General features: G+C 41.6%; 1 protein-coding gene and 1 pseudogene across 2 annotated transcripts in view; one reads left to right on the forward strand and one right to left on the reverse strand.

Annotated features, from left to right (window-relative positions):
- Window positions 1-25,483, reverse strand: part of Susd1 (sushi domain containing 1) — a 142,738-nt gene extending 117,255 nt beyond the window's left edge. For both annotated transcript variants that reach the window (XM_045141731.1, XM_045141733.1), the window contains exons 1-5: window positions 25,438-25,483; window positions 16,313-16,426; window positions 11,564-11,719; window positions 5,493-5,645; window positions 4,272-4,451 (exon numbers count right to left, since the gene is read on the reverse strand). In XM_045141731.1, the coding sequence (XP_044997666.1) occupies window positions 4,272-4,451; window positions 5,493-5,645; window positions 11,564-11,719; window positions 16,313-16,426; window positions 25,438-25,474 (640 nt within the window). In that variant the 5' untranslated portion in view covers window positions 25,475-25,483. The remainder of the gene's footprint in view (window positions 1-4,271; window positions 4,452-5,492; window positions 5,646-11,563; window positions 11,720-16,312; window positions 16,427-25,437) is intronic.
- On the forward strand, window positions 20,719-20,800 carry LOC123457960 (annotated as a pseudogene).
- Window positions 25,484-27,408: the final 1,925 nt, after the last annotated feature.

The following is a 27,408-nucleotide window of genomic DNA, read 5'->3' on the forward strand; positions in this document are numbered from 1 at the left end:
CAAGAGTTCCCCCAGATTCCTCATCCTCATTATCATTTGGTGTTTTTTTGCCTTTTGAATAGTAGCCATTCTAACTGCGGTGAGATATCTGATTGTGGATTGATTTGCACCTCCCTGGTGATAAGTGATGTTGGGTAGCTTCTCATATCCCTGTTGGCCATCACATACACTCTTTTGAGATTGGTCTATTCAGATAACTTGCCCATTCTTTAACTGGCTATTTTTTTTCTGCTGAGTTTTTCAAGTTCCTCATATATTCTGACTATAAAACCTTTGTCACATAAATAATTTACAACCATTTTCTCCCATCCCATTGGTTATCTCTTCACTCTGCTATTTTCCTTGCTGTTATGGTACATTTTAAACTAAGTTTTACATTTTATTTATTTATTTGAGAGAGAGAGAGAAAATGAGCATGCCAGGGACTCTAGCCGCTCTAACCTAACTCCAAATGTATGCACCACCATGCGCATCAAGCTTATGTACTAGGTACTGGGGAATCTAACATGGATCCACAGGCTTCACAGGCAAGTGCCTTAACTGCTATGCTATCTCTCCAATGCTCTATTGAAAGATAATCTGAGGACTAAAATATGCCTCTATAATTTCTTAATCCTGAGGATGATAGTAAATTATCTAAATGTGTATAAAAGACTGAGCAAAAAGCCGGGCATGGTGGTGTACACCTTTAATCCCAGCACTTGGGAGGCAGAGGTAGGAGGATAGCCATGAGTCCAAGTCCAGCCTGAGACTCCTTAGTGAATTCCAGGTCGGCCTGGGCTAGAGTGAGACCTTACCTTAGGGGGGAAAAAAAAACTGAACAAAAAATGAGAATATTAAAAGTATTAACTTAGTCATGCAAATCCCTGTTTCTTAGCTATGCAAGAAACTGACGACTGGGGTTTTGTCTTTCTTCCTTTTTCCAAAACAGAAACAGTTTCATTATTTTGTCTAGCATAATAAAAATGCCTTTAATCCAGAAGTATATAAAACATTTTTAAAAATATTACTCAGGCCAGGTGTGGTGGCACATGCCTTTAATCCCAGCACTTGGGAGGCAGAGGTAGGAGGATCGCCATGAATACTACATAGCGAATTTCAGAGCTGCCTGGGCTAGAGCAAGATCCTCAAGACCCGACCTCAGAAAGCCCCTCCCCGCAAAAAAAAAATCACTCAAGATCTCTTCCAGTGGAATTATCACCATTTAACATTTGGACACATAGTCCCTCTACGCTTTTTCCTAAGCCTATCTACATTTCCAAATTTTAAAAAATATTAATTTAAGGAATTCAATTCAATTCAAGATCAAAATGTTCACTCAAACTCTTAGTTCTTGTATATGTCCATAATCTTCTCTGGGGCTGGAGAGCTGGCTTAGCAGTTAAGTGCTTGCCTGTGAAGCCTAAGGACTCCGGTTCAAGGCTCGATTCCCCAGGACCCCCCCCCCCCCCCCCCCCCCCCCCCCCCCCCCCGTTAGCCAGATGCACAAGAGGGCGCACGCATCTGGATTCTTTTGTAGTGGCTGGAGGCCCTGCCACACCCATTCTCTCTCCCTCTCTCTGCCTCTTTCTCTCTCTGTCTGTTGCTCTCAAATAAATAAATAAATAAATATAAACAAAAAAATTTAAAAAATAATCTTCTCTAATGTGATGTTTATTGGCTATAGAATATTCTATTTAATGAACATGCCATGAGTTTATTTTTACAATTTTTTTTTCAAGGTAGGGTCTCACTCTAGCTCAGGCTGACCTGGAATTCACTATGTAGACTCAGGGTGGCCTCGAACTCACAGAAATCCTCCTACTCCTACCTCTGCCTCCCAAGTGCTGGGATTAAAGGCATTTGCCACCACACCCGGCTATTTTTATAATTCTTAAATTTAGGTGTGAGAGAGAATATAGGTGTGCTGAGACCTCTTGCACAGGAACTCCAGATGCATGTGCCACATCGTACATCTGGCTTTACATGATAGTGGGGAATCTGCTGGTAGACTTTGCAAACAATTGCCTTCAACTGCTGAGCTATATCCCCAGCCTGAATACACTATGGTTTTAATCAATCTCTTGCTGATAGACATTTGGTATTGCTTCCAATATTTCATTAGTATAAACAGTTACAAACAAATACAACTACAGACAAGAAGAGTTCTAAGTATTTTACACTTTGCTCTACAAATATATATGAAAACACAAGTGAAATAGATGATTTTGGGGGGCTGGAGAGATGGCTTAGTGGTGAAAGCACTTGCCTGCAAAGCAAAAGGACCCAGGTTCAATTCTCCAGTATTCACATAAGCCAGGTGCACAAAGTTGCACATGTGTCTGGAGTTCATTTGCAGTGGCTACAGGCCCTGGTGTGCCCATTTGCTCTATCTGCCTCTCCCTCTCTCTTTCTCAAAATAAGTAAATAAAATAATATTTAAAAAGATAATTTTCTAGGAACATATAAATTAATAGAATTGATCCCAAAAAGAAATTTTAAATATGTCATCAAGTATAGAAAGAATCTTTAGAATATTCCATGAGCTACCTCTCCAAAAGTGGCAAATGTTTCCATGTTTTAAATTTTAGAATGTCATTGATACAAAATACAACAAAGATGGCACAGGAAAAGAAAATAAAATCAATCTATCTTATGAATATCAGTAGCAGAATTCCAAGTTAAACTTAGCAAATATACGGATTAAAATAATGAGAAACCATGGACTTCAAGGATGGCTTAGCAGTTAAGGCATTTGCCTACAAAGCCCAAGGACCCAGTTTCAATTCCCTAGGGCCCACGTTAGCCAAATGCACAAGGTGACGCATGTGTCTGGAGTTGGTCTGCAGTGGCTGGAGGCCCTGGCATACCATTCTTTCTCTCTGTCAAATCAATAAATACAAATAAAATATTTTAAAAAATGAGAAACCAGGCTAGGGAGATTGCTTAGTGTTTAAGGGGCTTGCCTGCGAAGCCTAAGGACCCAGGTTCAACTCCTTGGAACCCATGTAAGCCAGATGCACAAGGTGATGATGCATGCACACAGGTGGCACACGTGTCTAAAGTTCATCTGCAGTGGCAAAGGCCCTGGCATGCCAATTCTCTCTCTCTCTGTGTATCTATCGATCTCTCTCTATCTCTTTCTCTCTCATAAAAAAAGAAATAATGAGAAACCAAAGACTGAGACTAATTTACCCTAACAATTAGCACTAATTATCAGGAAATCTAATAATATGACTCTGTGCATTACTGATTAAATATAGGTAATCACTTTCATACATGCTTAAAAGACAGGTTACAAAATAACTACTTTCTGATTAAAAAAAAACAACTCTTCATAAAATAGGAATGGGTGGATGCTTCCTTAAGATTTTACAGACAGCCAAAAACTATTAAAAATGGTAACCACTAGCAACAGAGGAAACAAAATAAACCAAAAATAATAATAAATAATGGCAAACCAAAAGAAAAAGTAAAATCATATAACAAAGTGATTGAAAATCAAATCTCTAAAACTAGAATTTCTGGCTTCAAATTTCAGCTCTACCACTACTTGTCTAGGCTCAATCAAATTACTTTATTGAAGCCTTTATAAAGGAGTCTTCGGGCTGGAGAATGGCTTAGCGGTTAAGCGCTTGCCTGTGAAGCTTAGGACCCCGGTTCGAGGCTCGGTTCCCCAGGTCCCACGTTAGCCAGATGCACAAGGGGCGCACGCGTCTGGAGTTCATTTGCAGAGGCTGGAAGCCCTGGCGCACCCATTCTCTCTCTCTCCCTCTATCTGTCTTTCTCTCTGTGTCTGTCACTCTCAAATAAATAAATAAATAATTTTTTAAAAAGTTTTAAAAAATTTAAAATAAATAAATAAATAAATAAAGGAGTCTTCTTATGTGTGCTATTTATTCACAGGGATCTTATAAGGATTAAAGGAGTCAACTACATGTAAAGTGCTTAGAATGTACTTGGTACCCAGAGCTCTATAAGGTATACATAAGTCAATAAGCACAACTTCGATCAGCCGAGAGAATGTATCATGCTGGAACACCAAAACCATTTCCATAAAAATCAAGAAAAAGAAAAAAACTAATTCAAGTTAATATTCCTATTCAGAATGAAAACACTAAGGTTCGTTAATAAAAAAACATAATTTTTGTAACAATTAGAATAAAAGATAAGATCATCATTTGCAAATGACAAGATACAAATCCTGAAAACATTGAGAAACAATTAGAAACCTATCAGAAAGAAATATGGATTTCTCAGATTTATTTAATGCATTTTCTAGGAACACCCACCTTGGCAATGTAATGTTGGGGATTCCCATTTGCCCAGAGCTGTGCAGCTTGAAACTGTATCTTCTGTGACACCCCAAAATCCTTCTTTGCAGGCATAGTGAACCTGGCTGCCCAGCCTGGAGGTATAGTTTCCCACAATGTAGCCATCTGGTACCTCAGGAGGGGTGCCACAGTCTATTTCTGAAAACAAATTCATGTCAAATTTATAACTACATGAGCATAAATTTTCAGAATTTGCAAATTCTCTCTGCCTTTACCCCATACTCACACCCATCCCCTATTTTAAGTGTGCTGGCTCACTGCAATGAATTCTGGGCACATTTCCAATGACTGTCTTTATTCACTCTTCTGGCTTTCTATACATAATAGCATCTACATATGCACAAAGCTAAAAATTGAGCAATCAATCTCAACTCATTAATGAAAGCAATGCCTTGTCCAATGAAGTAAAAATCTTCACTGACAAATACCTTGAGGCCGGCCGAGGTGGCCTCCCAGTACTTGGGAGGCAGAGGTAGGAGGACTGCCATGAGTTCGAGGCCAACCTGAGACTCCATAGTGAATTCCAGGTCAGCCTGGGCTAGAGTGAGACCCTACCTCAAAAAAAAAAAAAATCTTGAGTAGTGTGTACTTTCATAATTTTCAAGGTCATTTTTACTGGGTTCTTACCAGACTATGTTAGATTATGTCTAACATAGGAGCCAATACCAAAATATCTATTAACTAATGAAGTTTACTTATCTATGAATTTTGATACTTTCAGCTTTTTTAATGTGGTCCTTTCTATATTGATTAAGACATGCTTTGTGAGGCCAGAGAGAGAGCTTAGCAGTTAAATCCTTTGCCTGCAAAGCCTAAGGACCAAAGTTTGATTCCCCAGTACTCACGTAGAGCAAGATGCAGAAGGTAGCATGCATATATCAAGTTCATTTGCAGTGGCTAGAGGCCCTGGTACACCCATTCTCTCTCATTCTCTCTCTCTCTCTCTCTCTCTTTCTCTCTCTCTATATATCTGCCTCTCTTCTCTTTCTCTCTCTCACTTTCCCTCAAATGAATAAATAACTAAAATATTTTTAAAGACATGATTTATTTTAGTTCATACACTATGCAAAGATAATCTCCATTCATATCTCCAATTCAGACCTATAAACACTAGAGCATGAGAAAGTCACATTCACAAAATCTCATCTTGAGATGCCACATTTGTTGGCGGACACTCACCTGTGCATGATGTGGCATCTCTGCTTGGGTGGAAAGGCTCAGGCCCATTCTCTGGCAAGAATCCATCCATGCAGTAGCATTCAAAGCTCCCATGTGTATTGACACACTGACCTCCAGGCCCACACAGGTCAGAAACCTCACACTCATCTATGTCTTGAGAACCATCCCAAATATAAGAAGAGAGGAAAAACAGAAGAAAAAAAAAATTGAGGTCATTTTTTTCACATTCTTAATATGCACTTACAAAGGCATGCACTTGTTTTCAATTACATTGTGAATTTGATTTTATTCCTTAAAGGTTCTTCATACAAGTCCTTCACATCATAGGCAGTGAAAGCAAGCACAGGACATATTCAATAAATAAAGGGCAATTTGTTCTGGGAACATACAAACACCAACAATCATTCTGTTTCCTGACACCCCATCAACTACAGCAAAAGAACTAAGAATTCAAAATTTTTATGATAAAGAGGTGAGATATGGCTCAGTGGCAGTCTGCCAAGAATGAATGAGGTCCTTGCTTTAACCCTCAGGACAAAAATAAATAAACAAATTGGCCATCTCTATTACATTAAAACAAAAAACTATACTGGGGGAAAAAAAAAAAAACCTGATTACCAAGCCAAGCATGATGATATACTCTAGTAATTCCAACACTTGGGAGGCTGAATTGGGAGGATGGTGAGTTTGAGGCCAGCCTGGACCAGTTACACAGCAAAACCCTGCATAACAAAGGTTGGAGACACAGCTCTGAGTGGTAGGGCACTTTCCAAGCATGCACAAGGCTCTGAGTTTGATCTCTAGCACTATAAAAAATAAATATATAATATCTAAAATGGAGTTTTAGATATAAAACAATTTCTAGCAGAGCGGCAAGTGCTAAGTACTGACGGCGTGAGTCTCCTGCTCCTGCACGTGGGATGAGGTGGCAGAGCCCTGGAGGCGATGAGGAGGCTCTCGGAAGGGCTGCGGCAGAGTTCAAGGACAAGGCCGCCCCTGCTTCCTGAAGATGACTGCTGACAGCAGCACGAAGGGAAGACTACAGAGTCACTCCAGGCTGGAGGAGGAGCCTGTACCAGCGAAGTGTTTTCCCCCAGAACTAACTTTAAAAGCCAGAATTCCATCAGACCCACACACATCAATTTTGCTTGAGAAAATATTCCTATCAGAAACAGCACTCTTCCATGACATTTGCAAGAAGTTTTCACGAATGAAGAAAACTCAGGCTGTTCTCACTCCTCTTGAGCCAATGAGCACCTGATTCAGCCCGTCACACCCACTGTGACTGGGAGCCAATTGGCTCAGTCACTGAATCCGTCCACAGATGCCACCCATTTTAAACAGCCTATATCTTTAGTGCAAGAAATTTTAGGCAACTCTGTAGGAAATGTCTCTAAAGATCACCACCAACAATTCCTTCGCTCCTTTCTTGTACTCTGCCTCCCCGCTTCCCTATTCAGCTGGTCTTGACACACTGGTCACTAGACTAGAACAGAAGAAACCCGGGGCCTGCTGACCTGAGGAAGACAGACAGCTCGCTCTGCCCTTTTCTTGGAATTTAGTAGCCATATGGTAAAAGTCCAGGCTACTGTGCTTGGGAGAGGCTGCTTTGGGGAGTCCTAAAGACGAGCTGCCATGTAGAGAGAGGCCATGACCCAGCCACTGGTCAGCATCAAGGCCCTGGACATATCGGAAAGGCCTCTTTTCACCTGTGAGCCCAGCCACTGTGACCCACTTCACAGCAGGCAAAAACGAACCACCTGGTCAATCCACGTGGCTTTGGGAAATAATTGTGTATTTTTATAAAATTAAATTTGAGGGTGACCACTGGGATGACATTCAAAACACCCCAAACATATGAAGAGTTCAAATAAGTGCAACTAGAAGAAAAACACATCCATCTAAAATGGGAACTTCTGGGGCAACAATGAAATCATGAAAATTAAAAACAAAGTATGAGAGCCTGGGCATGGTGGCACACACCTTTAATCCCCACATTCAGGGAGGCAAAGGTAGGAGAATTGCTATGAGTTTGAGACCACTCTGAGACTACATAGTGAATTCCAGATCAACCTGGGCTAGAGTAAAACCCTACCTTAAAAACAACAAGGACAACAAAAAATACATACGTGTGTGTGTGTGTGTGTGTGTGTGTGTGTGTGTGAAAAATAGTAACTTATAGCTGGGGAGATGGCTCAGTAATTAAAGGCACTTCCTTGAAAAGTCTGCCAGCCGAAGTTCAATCCCCAGTTCCATGTAAAGTCAGACACACAAAAAGTGGCACATATGTTTAGAGTTCATTTTCAGTGACTAGAAGCCCTGTCTCTCTCTCTCTCATACACATACAAATAAAGAAAAATATTAAAATAATATATAATAAACTGAGACGGGAGGTAAAGACAGGAGAATTTCTGGGATCTCGTGACACGCACATCAAAGAGCAGCAGAGGGAGAAATCCTGTCTCAAATGATAGAAAGGCGAGGAGCAACCAGACCGTTGACCTCTGACCACCACTCACACATACATGAACACGCACATACATACATTCACACAAAATTAATTAATTAATAGAAATAAAAGAGGGGGGCTGGAGAAATGGCTTAGCAGTTAAGCGCTTGCCAGTGAAGCCTAAGGACTCTGGTTCGAGGCTCGATTCCTCAGGACCCACATTAGCCAGATGCACAAAGGGGCACATGCATCTGGAGTTCATTAGCAGTGGCTGGAAGCCCTGGAGAGCCCATTCTCTCTTTCTCTCTCTCTCTGCCTCTTTCTTTCTCTGTCTGTCGCTTTCAAATAAAAAAAAAAAAATTTAAAGAAATAAAAAATAAGTCAAGGGTCAGACAGATGGCTTAGCAGTTAAGGCACATGCCTGAGAAGCTGAAGGACCCAGGTTTGATTCCCCAGGTCCCACATAAGCCAGATGCACATGGTGGCACATGAGTCTGGAGTTCATTTGCAGTGGCCCATTCTCACTCTCTCTCTCTCCCTCTGTCTATCTCTAATAAATGAGTAAAAATAAATATTTTATAAAAGTAAAAAGAAAAAATTAAGGGCTGGAGAGCTGCCTTAGTGGTGAAGGCACTTGCCAGAGAAGCCTTAAGGACCCAAGTTCAATTCTCCAGGTCCCACATAAGCCAGATGCACATGGTGGCACACACATCCGGAATGGCTAGACCCATTCTCTCTCTCTCTCTCTCCCTCCCTCCCTCCCTCTCTCTCTCTCTCTCTCTCTCTCTCTCTGTGTGTGTGTGTGTGTGTGTGTGTGTCTAATAAATAAATAAAAATAAAATATTTTTTAAAAATAAGTTAAAAAAAGAAAAAGAAAAGTTATTCTGAATGGCCACCTATGAGGCAGAGACCCAACTGGCCTAAGACTTCTTGACTGAAACTCTAAATGCTTCATAGCCACAGAGTGGTATATATAGTTCTAAGTTCTAAGTAAAGGAAACAAAACACCATGCTCTATTTCGGCAATGAAATGATACTTCAGAATATGAGTGATTTCAGAAATTATCCCACTGACATTTCTTCTCTGAAAAAAAAAAATTCTGAGAAAATGCTTACCAGTGAAATGTGTCAGAATAAGTAACGTCAAGAAAGGGAGTGGTGGGGAGTGGAGCTCAGTGGTAGAGCATGTGCCCAGCTGGCACAAAGCCCTGAGTTCAAATCCCAGCACAGAATAAGGCACCACAAAGACAGAGAAGAAACAAAAACAGCAGAGTTAAACAATGGTGTGAAAATAATCATGAAATTTAGAGTAATTTCATGCTTTTTATAAATAACATAAAATAAAACCAACAACGATATAATATAAATTTTAGATGTTTTTCACCCCTGCAGAAACCTGTACTGCTCCTATGTCATTTCAATCCAACTTAGCAAGATTTCTTCTGCAGTAAGGAATATACTCTTGCTCTAGCTCCACTGTTCTCCATAGACGTAATGAGAAAACCTGCAACTTTATCTAAACCATTGACAAAGTTATTCAACAGATCATAGCCAGTGGAGATAGCCTGTTCACCTGCTCTAGATATCTCCAAAACTTATTCAACAGGAATAAATGCAGAACTTTTCATTGTTTTTCTAAAAATAAACAGTATAAGTACTTTTGGGAAAAAGGAAACAAGGAGTAAGTAGCAGGATATGAAAAAGACATGAAAGTTCAGGAATGTTGATCAACTTGGTAGGAGTCAATCCAATCATTTATCAGTTTGCTCTGAGTACAGTCAACAACCTAATAGTAAAAACTGTTAAAACCATTGTTACTAACAATAATTCCTGTATGCCATCTTCTACAAACCAAGCATGATTCTAAGCACTTCCATTACTTATTAAATGAGGACAATACTCCTATTCCACCATGTTGAGGTAACTGAAGCAGTGCAGTAAGCATTTGGCCCAAAGTCACACAGGCAGCAGTAGAAATTCCCAGACAGAAAACCAGGTACATGCTCAAAGACCATATTCTTTTTTTTTTTTTTTTTGAGATAGGGTCTTGCTCTAGCCCAGGCTGACCTGAAATTCACTGTTAGTCTCAGAACTCATGGTGATCCTCCTACCTCTGCCTCCTGAGTGCTGGGATTAAAGGTGTGCATCACTACAAACAGCTTAAAGGCCATATTCTTCTTTTATATTTTTTTTGGTTTTATTTATTTGACAGAGAGAACGAGGGAGAGAGAGAGAATGGGCATGCCAGGGCCTCCAGCCACTGCAAACAAATTCCAGACACAGGCACCACCTTGTGCAGCTGGCTAACATGGGTCCTGGGGAATAGAACCTGGATCCTTTGGTTTTGCAGGCAAATGCCTTAACTGCTAAGCCATCCCTCCAGCCCTTAAAGACCACATTTTTAATCACCACATCATTATAACAGAATTGGACATTATCCAATCAACAGTGCTATATCTCATGGAATCAAAGGTTTAATTAGCCAGGTGTAGTGGTGCAGGCCTTTAATCCCAGCACTTGAGAGACAAAGGTAGGAAGATCGCCATGAGTTCGAGGCCACCCTGAGACTCCATAGTGAATTCCAGGTCAGCCTGGGCTAGAGTGAGACCCTACCTTGAAAAACAAACAAACAAAAAAAAAGGTTTAATTAATTGTCCTAATGAAATGCAATTGGAGATCTCACAAGGAAAGGTCATGGGAGTGACTACCAATGGAGATGGGATTTCATTGTGAAGAGCTGGAAGCTTCTAAAATGATATAATGGTAAGAGTAGCTCAACTTTGTGAATATATTATAACCCATTGAATTTATACTTCAAAAGGAGGAAATTAGTGACTACGAATTGAATCTCTATTTTTTAAAAAGGAAGGTCATTAATTAACTTCAAGAAATAGAATAAACAGTAGCAGAGCCAAGATGGTGGGTGCTTGGCATAGGTAAACCCAGGCCCTTTTGTTATTCAGCACTCCATTCACAGGCTTCCAAGAAACCGTCTGGCCTACAACTCCCTTCTTGCCATAGGTACCCTGGGATTACTGAAGCCTACGGCTTCTGGCTGTTGCGTAGAGTCAGGCAAGCCCCTTCATAATGACAGTTCTTTGACTTTTATGAGCAAATAGCACAAAGCCCCCCCCCACTTAGTGGCTAGTGTGCTCGGACCTGGTAAGAGCTGGGGCCACCCCAGGACACCCCACCTGCAATTACAGGAACATGAAACTCATACCGTCTTCAGAGAGCCCCTTCTCATTGTTCATTGTAAGAAAGCTAAACATAGGGCTAGAAGAATAATATTCCCATCAGTTCCCATATGTTCACCCTGAGTAACAAAAATTTCAATAGCTGTTCACATTTTCCATTTAAACTATCTTGAACACATTTTAACACTAGATACTTCATAGTAATGTCCCACACATTTCAGCATGCATCTTCCAAACTAATAATAGCATTCTGTAGACCACAATACCATGGGATAAAATTAGCACTTATTCCCTAATATTGACCAATAGTCCACGTTCAAGTTTCCTTCACAGATATCCTTCAAGAATTCCTACTCTGGTCCTGCCTATCCCCCTCTACTCTGCTGTCCTCTCCAAGTGGACATCACTACAGCCTCGTTTCATACCTGTACAGAAGGAGCCATCGTTGGGAATAAATGTCTTGTTGTTGTTTGTGGCTCGATAGCCTTCCAGGCAAATGCAGTAGAAGCCTCCGGGTGTGTTGTGACAGGATGTGTGGTTCCCACAGACCACAGTGGCTCCAAACTGGCACTCATTTTTATCTGTGGGTACATGGTGAGATTACTCCCAGAAAGGGCTATCCACCCATAACATGTTCGATTATCCAGACTCCTCCCATGCTGTAGACCCAAAGATCACTATTCTGTGACAGCAGCTTTCTGATCTTTTTCAGCCCTTTTTCCTTTCACTACCCTTTCCAGACTAGAAGAAACTAGATGCTTGTGGTTATGCACATGGGTCCACAAAGCCACAAGAGAAACACAACATCTCACTCCAGCAATTCATCTGATTTGAAGACTGAGAAGCACGTGCTTTTCGAACTTTTTCACACTTAAAAAGCACCTCTGCGGAAGGGCCTCATAACTAGCTAGCATCATCAAGGATTGTGGTCCACTCCCCAGCACCAAAATGGCAATAATAATTTTACAATAGAAATCGTCATAAACAAACCTAGAAGAATCTCTTTTCCACCATAGCTATTCCCTGTGTTTTGCATAAGAGCCATGGTACGTTGCCTAATATCCAGTGAGTAAAATGGACATCATGCTCCCAGCTTGTGAGCACCCAGGAAATGCAATAGAACTGGCACAGAAGCCACACCCAGGCTCAGATTGAGGCAATAATCTCTCGTGTTAATCATAAATGACCCATGGGAAAAATGGAGGCCACCCAGTGAAGAGGGGGTTGGATCATGGTTGAAGGCTGCCCTGACTGTCTTTAATTAAACGAATTGAATGAGTAAGATGAAGTAAGCTTTCCTCCAATCTCTGTTCTCCAGTGCAGGTATCAGTAAATGTTTCCACCTCATCTCATCCATGCTGGTAGAACTCAAAAGTAAGCAAAAAAAAAAAAAAAAAAGTGCGGTAACACACGCCTTTAACCAGCACTTGGGAGGCAGAAGTAGGAGGGTCACCATGAATTCAAAGCCAGCCTGCAACTACAGAGCGAGTTCCAGGTCAACCTGGGCTAGAATTAAACCCCACCTCAAGACAAAAAAAAGGGGAATGAAATAGTGAGCAGTGCTATGTCCCAGTAAAATACTGTGTACAAAAACAGGCCAAGGTCAAGAGTGGGACATGAGCCACAGTTTGACAACTCTCCCCCAGCCCCTAACTTCAGCAGAAATACCTGTGAGCAACTTCTTATGTTTCAGGCTGGAGAAATGGCTTAGCAGTTAAGCACTTGCCTGTGAAGCCTAAGGACCTCGGTTCAAGGCTCAATTCCCCAGGACCCATGTCTGGAATTTGTTTACAGTAGCTGGAGGCCCTGGCATGCCCATTCTCTATCTATCTACCTCTTTCTCTCTCTATCTGTCACTCTCAAGTAAATAAACAAAAATAATATAAAAATTTTAACAAAAAAAAGTTTGTTTCCTTTTACACCTAGCCAATGTATGTATCTAGCTTTGAGGGGAGGATCATCGACTTTATTTATTTATTTATTTATTTGTGGCTTGTCACTTAGTGTTTGATTTCACTATTGGCTCCTTGGATATAGCTCAAAGGTTCTCTCAAATACTCCCAGGATTCTGGAAAGCTGATTAGTTTCTTCCATCACTTTTCTCATATTATCTTTAAACTTTTTGTTGTTGTGGTTTTGCTTTGGTTTGGTTTGGTTTTGCATATTTTTGTGAAGCACTGGTGGAGGGTTATGTATATATGCGCACAGATGCACGCACTCCCTGGGTGCACATGCACAGAACATCTGGTATCCAACTCTATGACTTTTTTTCCTTGAGACGAAGCCATTCACTGAACTTTGGAGTTGAAATTTTATGTAAGATGGTTCATCAGTGAGCCCCAGCAGTTCCCTGCTCTCTGATTCCCACAGGGTTGGGAATACTGACATGCATGATCATGCCCAGCTGTTTACATAACTACTTGAAAATCAAAACTCAGGGTAAATGAGGCCCTCTCAGGCCCTCACTCTTCCATGGCAAGCACGCCTATCCTCTGAAGCATCTCCCCAACCCCTTCTGTTTACAGGGCAGGGTAGTGGGGAAGGCAGGATCTCACCCTAGCCCAAGATGTCCTGGAACACACTCTGCACCCCAAACCAACCTCAAACTCATGGTCATCCTCCTACTCAGCTTTCTAAGTACTAGGATTAAAGGCATGAGCCTGTATTTCCTTACATATTTATTTATTTATCTATTTATTTATTAGACAGGGTCTCCCTATGTAACCCACGCTGGCTTCAAACTCAAATCCTCCTTCCTCTGCCTCCAGGGTGCTAGGATTAGAAGGTTGTACCTCTGTAACAGGACATATCTTATATCTTAACTGAACCAAGAACACAATTCATAGGTAAAGCCATGGTAAGATTTTCTGAGAAACAGATATTCAAGACACAACTAGGTCAAGTGCATAGACCAGGTGACAGAACGCTGAGCAATGGGGCCTTTAAATGGATGCACAGCCATATACAAAACAGTAAATTCTTGGGCTTTGTCATTATGTCCAAGAACATATATATCTTCCTGCAGACTGCACTGGACAGTTAGGCTTATAGAAGATGCCAGAAGTCTTATGTACCATTGCTTAAGACCATGTTTTAGCACCCTTGCACATGTGATCAGGGATGGGAGGAAACAAATACCTGATATATTATTGGCGAAGCCCTATCCTCTCCTAAGAGAAGCATCTACTGCTGGGAGTAGTGGAGGAGGCAAAGATAGGAGGATCGCCACAAGTTCAAGGCCACCCTGAGACTACATAGTGAATTCTAGGTCAGCCTGGGCTAGTGTTGAGACCATACCTCAAAACACCCCCCCCAAAAAAAAAGTCAAAGGACAATCTAGAGTGCAGCTGTGGGCTGGGGAGATGGCTCAGTTGATAAAGCACTTGCTATGTAAGCAGGAAGACCCAAGTTCGGATCTCTAGCACCCACATAAGTGCCAGTTGGCTGGCCTATAATCCCAGGACTTGGGAGGCACAGAAATGGGAAAGGAAAAAAAGAAAGGGCATCCCTAGAGCAAACTGGCTAGCCAGGCTAGCCAAATAGACAACCTCTGGGTTCAAGCAAGAGACCCTGTCTCAATAAATAAGGTAGATAGTGACTGAAGACACTCAGTGATAACCCCTAAACTCCACATACACAAATCCATGTGCATGCACACATATACATGTGCACATAGGGTACAGCTAGCATCTGTGAGAAGAGCAATTCATTAGGGCAAGGTACAGGAAACCCCACACATGCTCCCGACTCCAACTTCATTTGCTATCAAGTGGGTAGGAGATGGTAGGGGAAGAGGAGAAATGTCCTCAGACTCCTTGGACTGCATCACAGCCACACTTCTTATGGGTAAAGTCCTAAAGACTGAGGGCCAAGGCAAAAAGTCCACCTTCAGGATGGGCAGAGATGGGTCCCTGTAATAGATTTTATCTGTGAAATGCAATATGACTTTTGAATGTATAATTGTTACTATTTTAGCAGTAAAATAAAATCTATAACAAGGTACTACAACAAGAGTATATACACTGTCCATCCACACCTACAAGGCAAAACATTTACTGTAAGAACAAGGTTGTTGAGGAGAAACCAGGAGGTTATTGTTACATTTACTAATATAAAATTATGGTAAAACCCTGTCTAAATTGGGCTTAAACCTGAACATTATCTGGCTGTCCTGACAATGAGACAAAAAAGGAAAAAAAAACAGATGCATCTAGTCTAAAACATTCTTTAAGTAATTTTAAAGTCATCCTCTAGGGTCATAACTATAAAAATTCAGAAGATAGCTTCTGACAGGCTAAGACCCAAAGCAAGTCGATTATTTTATGTACGAACCAAACTTGTTTTTCTCTATGGTACTAATATAAATAGTTTTATATAAAAACAAATAAGTTTACATAAAAACAAATAAAGATATGAACATTGGGCTGGAGAGTTTGCTTAGTGGTTAAGGCACTTGCCTGCAAAGCCAAAGGACCAAGGTTCGATTCCTCAGAACCCATGTAAGCCAAATGCACAAAGTGGTGCATGCATCTGGAATTTCTTTGCAGCAGCTAGAGACCCTGGTGTGCCCACTATCTCTTTCTGCCTCTTTTTCTCTATCTCTCTCAAATAAATAATTTTTTAAATAATTTTTAAAAAATTAATGAAATGAATATTGTCTCAAATGGTTAGGTTAAACTTAATACTTAATGCAAATATCAGGCTGGAAAGATGGCCTAGCAGTTAAGGCATTTGCCTGCAAAACCTAAGGACCCAGGTCTGATTCCCTAGTACCCATGTAAGCCAGATGCACAAGGTGGTGCATGCGTCTGGAGTTTGTTTGCAGTGGCTAGAAGCCCTGGCATGCTCATATTCTTCCCCCCCCCCCTTTCTCTCTCTCTCTCTCTCTCTCTCTCATAAATAAATAAAATATTTAAAGCAAAGTTCAAATCTGTATATGTCAAAGTTTCCAGAGTCTAGATCAATGTAATGTAACATAAGGGATACTTCTTTAGAAACACCAGATAAAGGATATGTCTGAATATTAAAACAAATTTTAATTGACAAAACTTCACCAATAAAAACATGTGAACAAAATAACAATGTTTTCCCCACATGGACACTGACTCTTTAAAACTGAAGAACCTTGATCTTTTTATTCAACTTTTCAGCTTAACTCACAATTCAGAACTTACCAACACACTGTGTCCTCCCATTGCCCACAAATCCATAGTTGCAAATGCAGACCTTCTTTCCTTCTCTTTGTTGGCACGTAGCATGTTCATGGCAAGTGGCACAGACATCTAAACCTGAGTCATAAGTCACACATTTCAGAAACAGGGAAATCGAAGGTAAGATCCATTTAGCTAGTGGACATTTACATTTACCATGGAGAACCAAAGTAAAATAGGTCAAGATCTAATCTCTTCCTCAAGGCCTTTCTTTCATTTTTTTATAGGCAACTACCACAATTACTATTATTTCTGTATTATTTTGCTTTTACCTCTAGTTTTTTCATTACATATACTAATCATCTGTAATTTTGGGTTTATTATGACATTTTCATAATGTATAGAATGTATTGTGATCATGCTGACCCTCCACTACACTCTCTTGACTCCCTCCCACTGATCCCTTTCTTCTTCTCAACTAGTTCCTCTTCTACATCCATGTTTTGTTTTGTTTTAATGAACCAATGGGTTTAATTAGAGTTACTTACAGGGGAGGTTATTGACAGGAACATGGGCAACTTACTAGTGGCTACACTACTGGAGAAAAAACATCACTGCTTCTCCGCCAGCAACCATTAACTGTCTACCAATCCTCAGGGAGGAGACTTTGAGCCTCTCCCCCTAGCAACTGTTAACCACCCACAAACCTTCAGAAAGAAGCCTCATGTGTTCTCCCTCCTAGAAATTGTTAACTGCTTATATACATCAGGAAGAGGAGGGGTCTCCTCCATAGCACCCCATAGCAACTGTTAACTTAAAGACTTTGAATGGCAATTCACTGTCCGCAAAAGACAGTAGGAATTCCTATGTGTGGCAGTCAACATTTTTTACAGGCTGACTCCTGACCAATTCCAAACCCCAACCTCACAGTCCCTGCCAGGCAGAAGCTGACAACTTGTGGTGGATTGAATGTAAAGCTCCTCATAGCCTCAAGAACTTACTTTCTTTCTTTCTTTCTTTCTTTCTTTCTTTCTTTCTTTCTTTCTTTCTTTCTTTCTTTCTTTCCTTCTTTCCTTCCTTCCTTCTTTCTCTCTTTCTTTCTTTCTTTTTCAAGGTAGGGTCTCACTCTAGCCCAGGCCAACCTGGAATTCACTATGTAGTCTCAGGCTGGCCTTGAACTCACTGTGATCCTCCTACCTCTGCTAGAATGAGACCCTACCTCAAAAAAAAAAAAAAAAAAAAAAAGCAAGCCTGGTTTGATTCCCTAGCACTCACATAAAGCCAGACTCAAAAAGCAACACATGTGTTTGGCATTCATGTGCAATGGCAAGAGACATGCAAATAATTTTTTAAAATATTGGGCTGGAGAGATGGCTTAGCAGTTAAGTGCTTTCCTGTGAAGCCTAAGGACCCCGGTTCGAGGCTCAATTCTCCAGGACCCACGTTAGCCAGATGCACAAGAGGGCACACGCGTCTGGAGTTCATTTGCAGTGGCTGGAGGCCCTGGCACGCCCATTCTCCCTCCCTCTCTCCCTCCCTCTCTTCCTCTCTCTCTCTCTCTCTCTCTCTCTGCCTCTTTCTCTCTCTCTGTCACTCTCAAATAAATAAATAATAAAATTTAAAAAAATTTTTTTAAAAAATCACTCTGACATGTTCTCCATTTCTCCATTCCTAAGGAAAAAATGTCCATATCTTCTTCTATTCTCCCCTAACACTTGTCAAACATTAATTTCTCATTATATTTAATACCTCCTTAATAATATAGGAGCTACTTAAGGACAGAGATTGTGACATTTTCTCAATATGTTGCTGTGGCCTAGTATAGACACTCACTATATTTTTGTTGATTGGCTGAAAAAAAAAAAGGGAAGTCATATTTGACTTGCTACAATTCAAAAAGCAAATGTAGAGTATTTGCCTATTACTCTATCCTTTTCCCTTTAGGGAAAAAGTGAATGTGTTTAAGATGTCAGAAAGATAACAGCCAAGTCCCAGCAGGATGGCCAGACCCCAATTATTTAGATAAACAACAGAAATGTTTGAGGCTAAAACATCTAAATTCACCAGATGGTGATATATGACCTGAGATCAAACAAGAATTTCAGCCCAAGGCTATGCAGGATATTGCATTTCATGCTTAGTGTCTCTGTAATTTCAGGAGGGGCAGAGTAAAGAGAATGTTCCAGCATGGAATTTCATCTTAGTCTTGGCCTCATTTTTATCCAGATAATACAGCCTAGCCCTCAGATTGCTCTAGGCATGACAGCAACCAATACTCAGAGATTCCTAAATACTCTTAAACATGTTTCATGATTTGGTTTTTGTTCTTTCTTTTAATAATAGAAGATAGTATATTCAAGGCCAGCCTGGGTTATGAGACCCTACCTCAAAAATAGTAAATAAATTAATAAATTAAATTAAATTAAACATAGCATAGAAATTAAACCACTAACCATCAGTAATACCAAATAAAACATGTAATACTTAAAAATATTTAAAACTTTAAAAAATTGACAAAACAATTTTAGGAGCTGGGGCTATAGCTCAGTTGGTAGAGTGCTTGCTTAGTATGCACAGAACCCTGGGTTCAATTCCCAGCACCACATAAATGGGACATGGTACCACATGCCTGTAATACTAGCACTTGAGAGGTGGAGGCAAAAGAATCAAAAGTTCCACGTCGTCCTCAGCTACTAAGCATGTTGGAAGCCAGACTATGGGACACTTGAGACCCTCTCTCAAAAGCAAAGCCATAACAACAAAATTCTTTAAGTTCTAGAGGCCTATTATCTGATCTCCACATAATAATGCAACAAAACTACAAAGCTAAACATGCATCTAGCATCCTCAAAAGAAACCTACCTGCAGAACATTCTTTTAAGTCATTCTTTTTTTTTCTTCTAAGTCATTCTTGGCACAAAAATAATATCAAAACTAAAATGCAGGCTGGAGAGATGGCTTAGCAATTAAGATACTTGCCTGCAAAGCCAAGGGACCCAGGTTCAATTCCCCAGGACCCACGTAAGCCAGATGCACAAGGGGGTACATGCATCTGGAATTCGTTTGCAATAGCTAGAAGCCCAGGCACACCCATTCTTTCTCTCAAATAAATAAAAATATTTTAAAAACACTGAAATGCTTAATGACAACTATAAAAGCATATATACTACAAAAAATTTTAACCAGATATGTTTTCCTAGTTAAAAAGAGAAAAATAAGGGCTGGAGAGATGGTTTAGCAGTTAAGCGCTTGCCTGTGAAGCCTAAGGACCCCGGTTCGAGGCTCGATTCTCCAAGACCCACATTAGCCAGATGCACAAGGAGGCACACGTGTCTGGAATTTGTTAGCAGCGGCTGGAGGCCCTGGCGTGCCCATTTTTCTCTCTCTCTCTCTCTCTTTCTATCTGCCTCTTTCTCTCTCTGTTACTCTCAAATAAATAAATAAATATTTTTTAAGAAAAAGAGAAAAATAAAACAAAAATTGGGAATCATGGAAGAAACCTAGAATTTTAATGAAAGCCACTTATAGTTCAGGAATTAGAAAAGATTGGTTTTTTATTTATTTATTTGAGAGTGACGCACAGAGAGAGAAAGAGGCAGATAGAGAGAGAGAGAGAGAATGGGCGCACCAAGGCCTCTAGCCACTGCAAACGAACTCCAGACGCGTGCGCCCCCTTGTGCATCTGGCTAACGTGGGTCTTGGAGAATCGAGCCTCGAACCGGGGTCCTTAGGCTTCACAGGCAAGCACTTAACCACTAAGCCATCTCTCCAGCCCAGAAAAGATTATTTTTAATTACAGAAGAAAGACTTCCAGTTAAACACTGAAATTTAATATAATATCAATTTCCTTTCCCTCCCCTAAAACAACGGGGATATAAAAGTCTAGAATAGTGTAAATCTTTTTTTGTTTGTTTTGTTTTGTTGTTTTGGGTATAAATCTTGAAACAGAAGATAATAGCCATGAAGGATGCCAGCAATATTTCAGAAGAAGGGAAAGAAATCAACACACGGTGATTGCCTTTACAGAGAAAAGCCAAAGAGTCACTGAATATCTCACAAGACAGGCAGAGGGTAGCAACAAAAGTTCAAGGAACTGGTTAAACAGATGTAGTTCTTGCTTTGTCTTTCTTTTAGGTAGTGCTGCGGATGGAACCCAGGCCTTCCGTGTGCTAAGCACATGTCATACCACTCAGCCACATCTTTAGTCACTGGATAAACATTTCTACAAGGAGTATTAAGATGTATAAATCCCCTCACTGATGTTATTATAAGATAAAGTTTGCTTAAAGCAAATAATAAGAACTACAGATCGGATTAGAAAGCAACAGGCAGAGCAGAAATAAGAATAAGTCCTCATACCAAAATGTCCATCACTATGGGTTAAATGTATTTAACCATTTTAGTACATTAGCATTTTAAAACAAGACCAGATCCTTTTGCAGTTCATAATACTGTTATAAAATGTGCCTCCTTCAAATCATGTTATATCATCAGTACATTACCCATTTGATGTGCATTAAAAAGAGGGAAACAAATGAAAACAAAGCCATAAAGACACTATTACTTGGGCTGGAGGGATGGCTTAGCAGTTAAGGCATTTGTCTGCAAAGCCAAAGGACCTAAGTTCAATTCCCCAGAACTCACGTAAGCCAGATGCACAAAGGCACGTATGCGTCTGGAGTTCGTTTGCAGTGGTTAGAGCCCTGGTGTGCCCATTCTCTCTCTGTCTCTCTGTCTCTGTCTCTCTCTCTCTCCCTCTTTCTCCCTCTTTCTCTGTCAAATAAATAAATAAATAATTTTTTTTTAAAAAAAATCTTTTTAAAAAGACACTTTTACTTGGGCTGGAGAGATGACTTAGTGGTTAATGTGCTTGCCCACAAAGCCTAAGGACCCAGGCTCAATTCTCCAATACCCATGTAAACCAGATGCACAAGGTGGCATATGTGTCTGGAGGTCATTTGCAGTGGCTAGAGGCCCTGGTGCACCCATTCTCTCTCTCCTCCCTTCCTCCTCCATATCTCTCTCTCTCAAATAAATAAAATATATTTTTTAAAAGACACTATTACTTGGCATGGTGGTGAATACCTATAATCTTAGCACCCACAAGGCTGACATAACAAGATTACAAATTCACAGCCAGCCTAGGCTACTTAGTAAGACCCTATCTTAAAAAAAAAAAAAAAAAAAGCACTATAGCCGGGCATGGTGGCCCATGCCTTTAATCCCAGCACTCGAGAGGCAGAGGTAGGAGGATTGCAGTGAGTTCGAGGCCACCCTGAGTCTACAAAGTTAATTCCAGGTCAGCCTGGATGGGAGTGAGATTATACCTCAAAAAAACAAAAGGAATAAAAATAAAAAGCACTACCAACACAAAATCACATAATGCAACCAAAATCTTGGACATGGTTTGTAATTAATGTGTTCTATGCTATGATTTGGATCATGTTAGAAGCCTGGTTTCCTATATGAAGATGAGCTGTGAGATGTGACACCTTGAGGTTTTCCTCTAACCTCCTTGCATGCACCCATCACACACACACACAGTCCCTTGTTCCACAGCCCCATACCGCTATGAATCACATGGAAGTAGAGTGACCAAGTCATCCTAGTTTTAATCCTGAAAGTCCTAAGTCCCAGAAAACCCATCAATTTGACTCAAACCAAGATACTTGATCACTCTTCCAGGACAGCCTGCTAAAACACAAAACTCACAGAAATTCTGATCCAGCCAAGGAAGATGGAGCCTGAGAAGCTGCATCTAAGCTCCAGGTGGGACCACATCATGAGTAGTCTAACTCCAGCTCAAGGCTTGGGCCGGAATCCCAAGGGAAGGAAGCTCAATGGTTAAAGTTTACCCCCAACTCTAAACTGACACACAGCATAACTAAGGGACCAACGTGACCTGCCAAGAGAAGAGCCCAAGGGAAAATGCTCTGAGTCAATAGAAAAGTCACTATTGCAGGAGAACTGTAGCAAGGGGTAACTTCATATCCAAGTCAAAGATGACTTTAGCACTAACGTCAGCAGACTTTTTTTTTTTTTTTTTTTTTTTTTGGTTTTTCAAGGTAGGGTCTTACTCCAGCCCAGGGTGACCTGGGATTCACTCTGGAGTCTCAGGGTAGCCTTGAACTCACGGCAATCCTCCTACCTCTGCCTCCTGAGTGCTGGGATTAAAGGCATGTGCTATCGTGCCGGGCATCAGCAGACTTTATATATAACAGCAGAGAGATGGCCGCCATGCAGTAACTGAGGAAACACTGCAGAGGTGAAGGTCTCCCAAGGATGCTTAGTAGAATTACTGGCAAGAAACAAGGGAATTGGATATTCAAAGTGTAGAAGGAAGAGGAGCCTGACAAATGCTCTGTTACCATTCCTATATCTCCAGCTAGGGACGCCCTCACCAGGTTCAGTTCTGTTCTCTACATCTACATCAAACAATGGAAGGAAAAGACAGATTGTAACATCTCAACCTGGAATAGAGTCTACTCTCTTGTTCTCTGGTTTATGTGATCTCAAACAAGTTATTAAACTGTTAGTACTCCAGTTTGCTAATCCACAAGATGGACAGAGTGTTATCAAGACTAAATGAAGGGGCTGGAGAGATGGTTTAGCAGTTAAGGCACTTGCCTGCAAAGCCAAAGGATCCTGGTTTGACTCTCCAGGACCCACGTAAACCAGATGCATAAGGTGGCGCATACATCTAGAGTTCGTTTGCAGTGGCTGGAGGCCCTGGCGTGCCCATTCTCTCTCTCTCTCTCTCTCAAATAAAATTAATAAATAAATATTTTTTTAAAAAAGAATAAATGAGATGGATGGGGATGTAACTCAGTTGGTAGAGTGCTTGCCTAGCATACACAAAAAACCCTGGGTTCAATCCATAGCACCACATAAATGAAGCATGATGCCCTATGCCTTCAATCATAGAACTTGGGAAGGGGAGACAACAAAATCATAAGTTCAGGTCATTTTTGAGTACATAGTGAATGAGGCTAGCTTGGGCTATGTGAGTCTTTTGGAGAAATGAAGAGGAAAAGGTTAAGGAGGGGAGGAGGGGAAGAGGAGAGGAGGGGAAAAGAAGAGATGAGAGCAGAGGAAAGGAGAGGAGAGTAAAAACAAGAAGAGGAAGAAGAAAAAGAAATGAGAAATAGAAATGTTGAATGAACTCTAAAGCACTATGCAAATATGAGAGATAATTTACATGAATATGTCTACTTCCATAGATCCTGTTATTACCAGAAACAGTCATGTAAGGTTTCCTGCCTGGTATTTGGTATTTGGGTATAGTGGTTAAGAAAAACTTGGGTCATAATTCTGGAACAGCCACTTACTACTTGTGCTACACTTGATAATCTCTGTCCCAGGTTCTTGTCAGTCTATAAATGAAGATAATATCAGCCTACCTCATACAGTTTCTGTCTGGGTCAAAGAACAGACGAGTACACACGTAGAAAGCAGTTAGAACACACTAGGCATTCGTAGAACCACTTCTCCCCAATGGTTAGCCAGCCCACTCCCACCTATACCACTGGGAAGAGCAAAGGAGGACTGCTTGATGCAGAAGTGCAAAGTGGTTTCTTTCTGAGAACTGATGCCCGCCTCTCCATGGGACCCATACTCTAGAAACCATGATACCTACAGTGACATAATCATTCCCTGCCTTCCCCACATCCTCCCTGCCTTCTGGGTGCTTCTGACTCAGAAGTTGAAAGTTCAGCTTCATCACACTTTCAGCCTTGCTTATCTGCCCTCCTCTCTCCATAGAATCCAAGAAAGATCTGTAACTCGGCTTTAGCAAGCCACTCTTGCTCTTAACATCCATATGCCAGTAATTCTTTAAATGCACACTGAGATAACAGCTAATGGACTTGTACAGTAAGAGGAAGAGGCACTGTTCCCAATCAATGGGAAAAGGGGGCTTAGAAACAAGGTAGAGCACTTAAACTTTAATCCGTCCTCCTCTAATCTCCAGTCATTCACAGTAGTGCCAAACAAACTTAACAAACCCACGGGATAACCTGCCTGAGAGTCTGTCTCCGCAAACTTGTGCAGAAATACAGAAACACATTAAATAACCGGGGGGGGGGGGAAGCCAATGGGGGCCGAAATTAATGAAGGAAAAAAAAACATTCTCAAGTCCAGAATATTATGTAAAACTGCACTGATCCTACATCAAATTCCAGAGATATAATCCTGATAAATACCACAGTCTCTCTTCTTTAACATCACTGACTAGGGGGAAAAAAACAAAAAAAGAAAGAAAGAAAAGATAAAAAGGGGAAGCTAAGAAAAAAAAAAAAAAAAAAACAAACATAGCCTCTGCCTTAAATGTACCCAAAACAGAAAGCACTCCCTCTCTTCCTTACAGGGCAATTTGAACCATCCTGTACCCTCCCACCAACTAGCCCCAGGACTGACAATGCCCATCCAGAACCCTTAACCTTTCCTCATGTAAAGTATGTCCAGCACCCTCGACTTCCTCTGGCCATCTCCCATTCACTGTGTCAACAGCTGACCCTACACCTGTCTCCAGACCTGAAACCAACCCACCCCGCGTGCACCCAGTATCCCAGTTCAAATCTCAAGTTTGATTCTTTTTTTTGGGGGGGGGTTGGTTTTTGTTTGTTTGTTTGTTTGTTTGTTTGTTTTTTCAAAGTAGGGTCTCACTCTGGCTCAAGATGACCTGAAATTCACTCTGTAGTCTCAGGGTGGGCTCGAACTCTCAGCGATCCTCCTACCTCTGCCTCCCGAGTGCTGGGGTTAAAGGCGTGCGCCACCACGCCCGGCTTCAAGTTTGATTCTTGAGTCAAACTGCCATTAATTAACTAACTTAGAGCCCACCCTAAGGTTCATGCCCAGCAGTCACTAACATCACCCACACCGTCCTCACACACTGCCTCACATCGGACCCATTCTCAGCAGAGCGTAGGTACTACGGATGAAACTAAGGGCCTCGTATGTGTAATACAAATGCTCTACCACTGAGCGACACTCTCAGCCCTGTGCACTGTTTTTAAATCCATGTAATTTAGTTCTCTCTCTCCCCTCAGATCTGTGGCCAAGAGACTACTTGTTCCCTTCAGCTACACACATCAAGGAGCTCATTTTAGGATTTGACTAAAAGAAGGAAAATGTGCCCAGACCAAAGTTACCTGAGGGTGGGAAACTGGCCTCAGAAGAGATCATCATCAATTCTAATCTTGCTCCTCACTTTAAGCAACTTTCGATCATTCTAACACTAGCCACTCTCTCCATTTTCTCCTTCTTCCCCAGACCCCCTCTGAAGAGGGACGACAAGGTGATGGCCATGAAGACAAGGAGAAGAACACACACGAAGCACATGATTAGTGAAGCCAGGTGCACTTTATACAGGAGCACATCCTTCTCCACTCTCCCCCAGGACCCTCAAGGCTGTCCTCCATCTAGCCTCCCTAAGCCCCAGCCAAGCCAGAGTTAAATAGCCACTCCTAGACTGAGACAAGTGCCAGAGAAAGTTTAAGGAACGGGACTGACTGGTTCTTCCATTCCTCACCCGTTCCTAACCTCTAGATTCCCTTGGGGTTTTCCACCACACCCATTCACCAACACCCTCCTGCTCTACCCTTTATGACTTCACACTCCAGCCACCTGACTTCAGCTCCTCTACCCCAAACATCTTGCACAAATTAAATATAATTCAATGTAGGTTATTAATGAGGGGCTGAATATACAAATGGACAATGGTCAGATCATATGTAGCAATGCACCTGCGATGCTAGGCATGATGGCACATACCTACAGCCCTAGCACTCAGGAGGCTGAGGCAAGAGGACTGAAGCCAGCTTGGGCTACTTAGTGAGCTCAAGGCCAGCCTGGGCTGTGGAGGAAGATTTTTTTTAAAAAAAATGCAACTCTGACCCAAAATCTGCAGCCATCAGTCCAGGAATTCAAAAGACAACCACTGTAGCAATCAGGCCAGAATGCTCAGGACTTAATAACAACAGCCAGATTCCCTGTCACTTACAACAAATCAGGGAAAGCCAAAAACTCCCCTAAGCAATCGCACAGGGTGCCTGTAATGAGATTGCTAGTAAACGGCTTCCAGTTTCCCAGGCGGTGGTGGCTGACTCCCTTGCTAGAGTCGGTTCTGAATAAGCAGCCTTCATTTGCCTGTTCTCAGTGCAGTGGTCTTTGTTTATTCCCGCACAACATTCCTAGTTCAAGCCATAGCTCCTACCCACAAGGCGGTCTTAGTCTAATGCCCAGTCACACTGCAGCATGGGATGAGCACAAAACCGAGGTGTGGGCATGGTCACTGGTGCCACAAAACAAAGAGGTTGGCGCTCAACCGACTTCCAAAAGTGAGGGCAACCAGGCTGGTTTTGAAATATAAATGGCTCTCGCTGAGTAGATGGCCTTGGGAGGAGGAAACAGTAGTTCTCCATTCTTCTCTTCCTTCCCCACTGCTCCCTTCCTAAAACTAACTTCTCCTACTTGGAACCCAACTTAACCGGGCTCCAGAAAACATCTTTAAATCTGCGTTTTCAATTTTTCTCATTCCCTATACTGGGTAATGCTTCTCAGTCTAAAATGTGACTGGGTAGGTTTTACTCCTAGATCTGGCACTGACCTGGCCAAACTGACTGAATGGGATCCTTTTTCCTTCTAACTTCTTGGAGAAGCACTTTGAGGCCAAAATCTCCTCCCTAACTCTAGTGCCCTTGAACGTGTCTTTCACTCTGATTGTCCTGCTGGCTCTGGCTGGCCACTAGCCAGTCACCAAATCCAAAAGCTTTTTCTCAGTCACATCCTGAAGCCTCCCCTCCTTTGGTGTCCTCAACACCAGGCTTGTTCAGGTTGTCCACTTATCCAGCTGCTGCTTCCTTCTCTCTACCTCCAAGTACCTGTACTTGAGCTGGGCAAAACGGCACACAACTGGAGTCCCAGCACTTAGGAGGCTGAAGTAGAAGGATCATGAATTCCAAACCAGCCTGGGATATACAGTAAGACCTTGTCTCAAAAAATTTATTTTAGGGCTGGAGAGATGGCTTAGTGGTTAAGCGCTTGCCTGTGAAGCCTAAGGACCCCGGTTCGGGGCTCAGTTCCCCAGGTCCCACGTTAGCCAGATGCACAAGGGGGCGCAC

Source organism: Jaculus jaculus, chromosome 1 (assembly GCF_020740685.1).
Source record: "Jaculus jaculus isolate mJacJac1 chromosome 1, mJacJac1.mat.Y.cur, whole genome shotgun sequence".
NCBI classification, from domain to species: domain Eukaryota; kingdom Metazoa; phylum Chordata; class Mammalia; order Rodentia; family Dipodidae; genus Jaculus; species Jaculus jaculus.